At 45.2% G+C, this 7,971-nt stretch overlaps 1 protein-coding gene across 1 annotated transcript in view; it reads right to left on the bottom strand.

Annotated features, from left to right (window-relative positions):
- Positions 1-1,512: 1,512 nt before the first annotated feature.
- The window catches only part of LOC114485589 (insulin receptor-like), a gene marked incomplete at its 5' end in the record, with an annotated part of 21,154 nt that continues 14,695 nt past the window's right edge, over positions 1,513-7,971 (bottom strand). The window contains 3 exons of the mRNA XM_028487322.2: positions 1,513-2,915; positions 5,988-6,122; positions 6,477-6,606. Coding sequence (XP_028343123.2) covers positions 2,561-2,915; positions 5,988-6,122; positions 6,477-6,606 — 620 coding nt within the window. The remainder of the gene's footprint in view (positions 2,916-5,987; positions 6,123-6,476; positions 6,607-7,971) is intronic.

The following is a 7,971-nucleotide window of genomic DNA, read 5'->3' as shown; positions in this document are numbered from 1 at the left end:
GGAGGATCAAAAAAAAAAAAAAAAAAAAAAAGGAAGATTAAATTCAGAGGAGAATATTATCAGCCAGAAAAAGGATCTATGCTCACATGAAAGCCATACTTTAGCCCAAATCCCTCCCTCAAAATTCTTACTGGTCCCTGGCATTCAGAATCAGCTGATACAAATCTTCCCTGATTCAGATCGGATCCAGGCAGAATTCTGAAGTCTCAAAGATGTCCATTATTGAATCACATCCTAACAATACACTGAGGTAGATTGTGCTGGGAAAAAAAAATCATTACCCCACATTCACCTGTTTATTTTTCTTTGAAAAAAAAATTTACATGCGCTCCATTTCTTACGAAAGTGATTTTTACAGTGATTTTTATATATTAAAATAAATAATTTTCCCCTAATATAAGAAAACCTTTCTGAATTAGAAAAATGTGAAAATCGCTGCTAGTGTAGTATATGGCCACTACAAATTTACTACGAAAAGAACAAAAGACCTAGATCTACGTGTTTTGTCTTCTTTTTAATTTACGTACAGACCCTCTTCTATGTACAAAATAAATTTGGCGAAAATAATTTCTGTGCTCCTTGTACCCAATCACTGAGGCTCCCCAGAAATATTCTGACATGCTGTCATTTCTCAAATCATATAAATAAGATAGCCAGAGGCAACTAGGATGCGTGTCTACCTGTGTTCTTCATCAAGAATTGAGAAGGTTCGGAGGTCACCATGGCATCTCTATCCTGTTCTTAAACCCACAACTCTTAAGAAGGAAGCAATCAAAAACTTGTGAGAAAATGCACTCAAGGGATAACCCATGGGTGATGATTTGGATGAACCAAAGTGATGAGTTCACCGTGTTCTTTATTTGAGCAGCTGTAGTTCTTTCCCCAAAGGGAAGCAACGGTGGCATCACGCTCCTTTGCAAGTTCTTGGTAGTGTGAAGGTCCTTAGCGGTTTCTCCTCCAGACTGTACACTCTTAGGGACTGCAAGGTCGTTAAGTACCTGAGAATTCAGCTCAGGCCCCACACCTGGCCCAGCTGAGGTCGCTGGACACAAAGCAGCTTCTGGGAAGTCAGCTCTGAGGACAGTCGGATGCCCTGAGGGCGGAGGGCACCAACAGGCACGTCTTCATATGGCTAGTGTTCTCAAAGTCCACCTGTGCTGTCCCACTTTGGGATCTGATTGGCCTGTGTTTGCACAGTCCCCGTAGGACGTGCACACACAGCTGAGGAAGCTCGAGAGGTACATACAGGGAACCAGAAGATCCAAGAGCCACAAGTGTGTTCGAAGGCAGGGCTCAGCTTACCAGAAACCAAACCATCTATCAAGCACCATCACCCACATGCTCAGCGTGGCCTGATCACGACGTCCACAAGGGTTAGCAGCTAACGTGGCTTTAGTCCCAGAAAAATGGATGCCTTGAAGACCAAGGAAAGAGGCCATTGGTGCCTGGCTCCCCCTCCCCACACAGGCAGACAAACCCCCATGCCCTACCCGCCCCCCCCCCGGGAAATGATCAATAACTTATGAGGCTGATGCTGGAGATTTTTTTTTTAAATTAAATATGTTACAAATATATTCTCAAAACTCTTCATCATCTCAGTTCTTCTTTTTTTTTTTTTTTTTTTTTTTTTTTATGTCCTGGCTTTGTTTGGTCTTGAAAAGATCCATTATCACTCCAAACGACTCCCATGGCTCCTGGAAAACATTTTTCACCAAAGTTAAGGGAGAGAAGACTCCTGAGGCTAAACTTGGGACTGAAGGAGAATCTTGAGGGCACAGTAGATAAGAAGGAAGGGAGCAGGGGAGCAGATCAGGGGCTCACACACTCCAGAAGAGCAGAACCTTCATGGGCTGATCCCCAAAGCGGCCACTCAGCAGGCATGATTTGCACACACACACACACGCACACGCACACACACGCGCACACGCACGAGTACACACGTGAGCCACACCCCAGGACTGCTAAACTATATCCAAAGTACAAAAGCAGCAGCTATTGGTCAATTTGAGGAACCGATTTTGTGAAGGAAAAAAAAAAAAAATCCTTCTGGATGAAAAAACACTTTCCTGAAGCCCACTCTGCAGAGTTTGGAATTCTACTAGGACAGAGTTTTGTGGTTTTTTTTGTTTTTTTTTTTCTTTCTTTCTAACTTTTGTTCCACAAACAAGATTTATGTTTTACACTGTAGCTCAGACACCAGCAAAAAAAAAAAAAACAAAAAAAAAAAAAACAACTTTGTAAAAACAGGTGCTTGCTTTCAATCTGCTAGGAAAAAAAAACAAAAAAAGTAACATCCGGTCTTGAAACCTCGGTGGTCCAAAAGGACAGCAGCCGTGGAAACCCCTTTCCCATCTAGGTTCACAGTTAAGTTCTCCGATGACTAGTCAAATTGGCAATCATACCAACGTGTTTTAAGTCAGAAGAGGAACAGAAATGGATAAGGCATGATCTCTGAGCTCCATTTGACACTGTGGCTGAGTCGTGTAAGAATCCTGAGTTTTCTGAAGGCCTTCGAACCAGAGGAGAGCGAAGACAGGAACCACCCCCCGAGCAGGGGCCGTTAGGAAGGATTCGACCGGGGCAGAGTCAGAATCCGTCCGTTTTTCTTGCCCCCGTTCATGTGGGTGTAGGGGATGTGTTCCTGATAGTTTCTCTTTAGCCCCAGTGCGGACCCTCCATCTCGGCCCCCGGCCTCCTCCCTCTGCGCATGTGAGGACCGGTCCAGGGGGACACTCTCCATGTCCTCAAATTCCATCTCCAGCTCCTCGCTCTCGGGCACCTTGTTCTCCTCGCTGTGGAAGAAGGAAACTTCGGGAAAACTGGGGTGCAGCTCGTCCTTAAGCAGGTCGACAATTTCCAGGAAGGTCGGCCGCATCTTGGGGTTGAACTGCCAGCACATGCGCATCAGGTCGGTGCTGCAGGACAGAGGGCACGCGGAGGGTGAGGCGCGGGGCCCCCGCCAATCGGCGCCCTCCCCACCCCTCGCCTGTGGCCCACACCCACGGGGACAAGTGCCGACACCGGAAAGGCGACAGTCAAGCAGAAACAGCGATTCTAGGGGCGCTGAAAGATGGTTTTATAAAGAGAGTCGAGGGGGCTGTCTCATCCCCAAACCAGATCCAGAAGGGCCTCTCCTGATGCTGCTACATGCTGAAGACCATGGTTCATCGTTGTTTTTCTTTTAACTTTTTAACTGGCATTATTTATTTATTTTTCTGTTTTTGGCCGCGCCACCCGGCTTGCGGGGTCTTTGTTCCCCGACCAGGAAGCGAACCCGTGCCCCCTGCAGTGGGAGCGTGGAGTCCTAACCACTGGACCGCCAGGGACGTCCCCATCATTTTTTAAAATATTGAAGTATGGTTGATTTACAATGATGTGTTAGTTTCAGGTGTACAGCAAAGTGATTCAGTTATATATATATATATATATACACACATATATATATTCTTTTATATATAAAAGAATATATATATTCTTTTTATGATTATTTTCCCTTATAGATTATTACAAAATATTGAGTAGAGCTCCCTGTGCTATACAGTAGGTCCTTGTTGTTTATCTATTTTATATATGATCGTGTGTCTCTGTTAATCCCAACCTCCTAATTTATCCCTCCCCCCCTTTCCCCTTTGGTAACTGTAAGTTTGTTTTCTATGTCTGTGGGTCTATTTTCTGTCGGTTCCTCACTCTATATGTACATCCCTGCACCTGCTGAGGGCAGCTGGGTGGACTGACCCTAGAGGGCTAGTTCTGAGTGGCTGTCCTGCAGGCCCAGCCCCCGCTCTCTAGAGGGTGGGGGGTGGCGGGCGGGTGGAGACTCTGACTTTACCTAGGACAGGCCCCGAGGGCTTGGGATTTCCATTTTACCTCCTCCTTTCCCCACTGTAACTTCTTCTAGGGCAGGGGTTGGCAAACTTCAGCCCTGGACCAAATATGGCCCCCTGAGTGTTTTTGTAAATAAAGTTTTATTGGCACGCAGCCACACCCATCCAATTATGCATCATCCACGGCTGCTTCCAGCTACAAGGCAGAGAGCCACCCAGCCCACAAAGCTGAAAATATTTACACTATGGCCCTTTAGAGAAAAAGTTTGCAGGCTCCCACCCTAGGGTCTACATGTAATTTCCCTGGTCCTGGAACTACACCTAGCTGCTAATTGGCTTGGCAAGGAAAGGCCCTTCATGAGGAGATGTTTACAAATATTTTACTCAGAGTTTCTAAGTAACTCTGCTTCATATTTTTTTTTTTTTTTTGGCATATGAGGTTTCTTCAAACTACGTTTTCTAAACAGCTATCTTATTCTTTTGAGGATGACGCATCAAACTGGCCTCCCTCCATGGATTTTTTTCAGGAGGGCAAAGTTTTTTCTTAAGAAACACTGATAAGGAAATTTATATGTAGTAAATGCTTATTGTAGAAAGTTAGAAAACACCCCAAAATATGGAGAAAATACAGCTTGCACACAACTCTCCTTCAGATATAACCTCTTGTCTTTTCTATCTGGATACATTTGGAAATGTAATTTACACACATTTATTACACTTATTTTAACATAAGCTAATCCACTGAGTTATAAAATATAAGCATCATCTGAAATGTCAATTTCTGTTTCATATTATTTTATCAATTTACTTGGCAATTCTCATATTGTTGGATGTTTTGATCTTTTTTGAGATTTAAATAACATTGCTGTGAGTAGCTATGACAACAGGGTGATAAGAAAGATTATCTAACCATACCATTGACAGAACTGAATATTAAAACTCTCCCTTCTTTCCTCCCTCCCTCCCTCCCTCCCTCCCTTCCTTTCTTCCTTCCTTCTATTGCTAGTTTAGGAAGATAGTACTTTCTTTATTTTACTTTATTTACATTTATTGGACTATTATGATGCTGGATAATTTGGTAAGTGTTTAATGCTGTGCATTTGGTGTTTGTGTTGTACAGTTGTTCCTACAACAAAAATTTAAGACAAATATTGGGAGGGGAATATGTCATACATACCCCTGACAATTTTGTTTTTAGTGTTTATGCTCAGTGATTTCTTTTTTCCACTTTTAATGAGATATAATTGACATAAACCATTGTATTATTTTCCTGACAAAAATGTTAAGTGTATGAAGAATAGATAGTTAAACCTAAGTCTCCACTCCAGCTCCCCAGTTTCCTTCCCAAAGGAACAACTGCTGTGCAATTTCCTATACAACCTTCCAAAAATATGAAACGTAATAGAGCATACATCTAAAGATATAATATACAAACACAAGCATGTATGTAGACACAATATGCAAATACAAGCGTGCATGCAAAGATGCAGCAGGCAAGCACAAGCACACATACAGACATCATAAATGGAATAAAAACACAAGTATGGGGACTTCCCTGGTGGCGCAGTGGTTGCGCGTCCGCCTGCCGAGGCAGGGGAACCGGGTTCGCGCCCCGGTCTGGGAGGATCCCACGTGCCGCGGAGCGGCTGGGCCCGTGAGCCATGGCCGCTGAGCCTGCGCGTCCGGAGCCTGTGCTCCGCAACGGGAGAGGCCGCAACAGAAGGGAGGCCCGCGTACCGCAAAAAAACAAAACAAAACAAAACAAAAAAAACACAAGTATGCATGCAAAGGAAAAATCTGCAAACACAAAGACATGTAGACACACAATACACAAACATGAGTATCCAGGCAAAAGGGCAAAGACTTTTGAATGAGCACCTTACACACTGTACCCCATTTCTACACTTACACTCTCTCTGGACAGTTGTCGGGTTGATCCAGATACCCTCCATCCATGACAAATTTTAACACCTGCTCGTTTGATAGGCCTTGGTAAGGCTGTTCTGCCAAGCTGGTAATTTCCCAAAGGACCACGCCAAAGGACCTGCCAATGACAGTCGGGAATGGTAACAAAGAAGCCGTTAAAATACACACAACACACACACACACACACACACACACACACACACACACACACACAGATATCCCCATTTCTACACTTACACTCTCTCTGGACAGTTGTCGGGTTGATCCAGATACCCTCCATCCATGACAAATTTTAACACCTGCTCGTTTGATAGGCCTTGGTAAGGCTGTTCTGCCAAGCTGGTAATTTCCCAAAGGACCACGCCAAAGGACCTGCCAATGACAGTCGGGAATGGTAACAAAGAAGCCGTTAAAATACACACAACACACACACACACACACACACACACACACACACACACACACCCCTTCTTCGTTTACTAGAACCTGGATGGCCAGTTCACTAAACAATTCATGCTGCAGCTCAGAAATGCCTGTAAGATTAGTGTCCATTGGAATGTCACGGTAGCTGTGTAAGGGTCCCCAGACATACCATCCCTTCTTTTTCTAGATAGAGAAGCCCTGAGGAGGGCAGTTTTTAAGGGACCCCTCTCACACTGGTCACACTAGCAGAGCAACCTGGAATCCAAGTGCAGTGTTCTGTCCACCAACCCACGCATGACTCACCACATGTCCGAAGAAGTGGTAAAGACCCCGTCCTTCAGGGATTCGGGTGCCATCCACCGCACGGGGAGCAGACCCTTTCCCCCTTTCCGGTAGTAATCCGTTTCGTAGATGTCTCTGGTCATTCCAAAGTCTGACAACAAACAGTAGTTCACATGCTCTTAGCCTTCAGCCTGTGGCCAGCTGTCTGCCATCTTTTCTGCCCCACCCCTGGTAGAGCCCTCAGATGAAGGCACCTGCCCCAAGTGTGAGCTCACCTGGGTCCCAGCCAAATCCAGGGAGAATGGATTCTGAGGGTATTCATGGGGATGTGGAGGGAGAGGATGGGCCACCATTTAAAAGGAAAGAAAAAGAACCACCAAGTAGCAAAGAAGTGATGTTCTGACCTGGAGCTTGGGAATCTCACCTTCAGCAATGCTTCCTTCCTACCCATGACCTCACAGGCATCCCAAACTGAACTTTTCATGCTCTGCAACCAACCTACTGTTCGCCACTGGATCTGGTCGCACCACCCACCCAGCTGCCCAGCCAGAAACCCAGTGCTGGGTCTTCCCTTGGCCACCCCCTTTCCTCACACCCCACAGAAAAGACAGCGGCGAGTCCTGCCCCCTCACCCTCCACATCCCTCTCTAGTCTGTTCCTCTCCACAGCCCTGGACACCTGCAGGACCCTCCCTCCATCCTGATCCTGACAGCCCACTGCCCAAGAGGAGCTACATAAATAGGATCATGTCACTTCCTGCTTCGCACTGGCTACGTAGGATAACATCGAGATGACCTACCGTGACCGACAAGGACCTTCCCAGTCTGGCTCCTGCCTCTCTCCTCAACCTCACATCTCACACTGCTCTGCTCCTTTCTACGTTCACCTTATTCACACCACATCAGCCATCCTTCCAACCTCACAGCCTCTGCACGTGCTGTAGCTCCCCCTGAGACGCCATCTCTCAGGTCAACCTCTAACCCTGCAAGTCTTGGTTAAAACGTTGCCTCCTTATGGAGAGAGAGGCCTTTCCTCTCCATCATGGAACTGAACGCTTTACTTCCTTCAGCGCTCTCTTCCCAGTCTCCATTATCTTATTTACATGTCAACTATTTTACTGTTCATCTAGAACCGCTCTGCCCAGTAGAACTTTCTGTGATGATGAACGTGGTCTATACCACACTGTCCAATATTGTTCAAGGTTCCCAGTTCGACTGATGGCCTTAATATTTTATTTTATTTTACTGAATTTATTTTATTTTATTTTACTGAATTATTAATGTAAATTAGTTCACTGAATTTTAGTTATTTTATTTTACTTTACTGAATTAATTAATTTTACTTAATTAATTTCATTTTATTTTACTATATATGGAATCTAAAAAAAAAAATTGTTCTGAAGAACCTAGGGGCAGGAAAGGAATAAAGATGCGGACATAAAGAATGGACTTGAGGGCTTCCCTGGTGGCGCAGTGGTTGAGGGTCCGCCTGCCGATGCGGGGGGCGCGGGTTCGTG

The sequence above is a fragment of the Physeter macrocephalus genome, unplaced genomic scaffold (genome assembly GCF_002837175.3).
Source record: "Physeter macrocephalus isolate SW-GA unplaced genomic scaffold, ASM283717v5 random_1039, whole genome shotgun sequence".
Taxonomy (NCBI): domain Eukaryota; kingdom Metazoa; phylum Chordata; class Mammalia; order Artiodactyla; family Physeteridae; genus Physeter; species Physeter macrocephalus.
The sequence above is the reverse complement of the archived record's forward strand: the minus strand, read 5'-3'. Positions and strand labels throughout refer to the sequence as shown.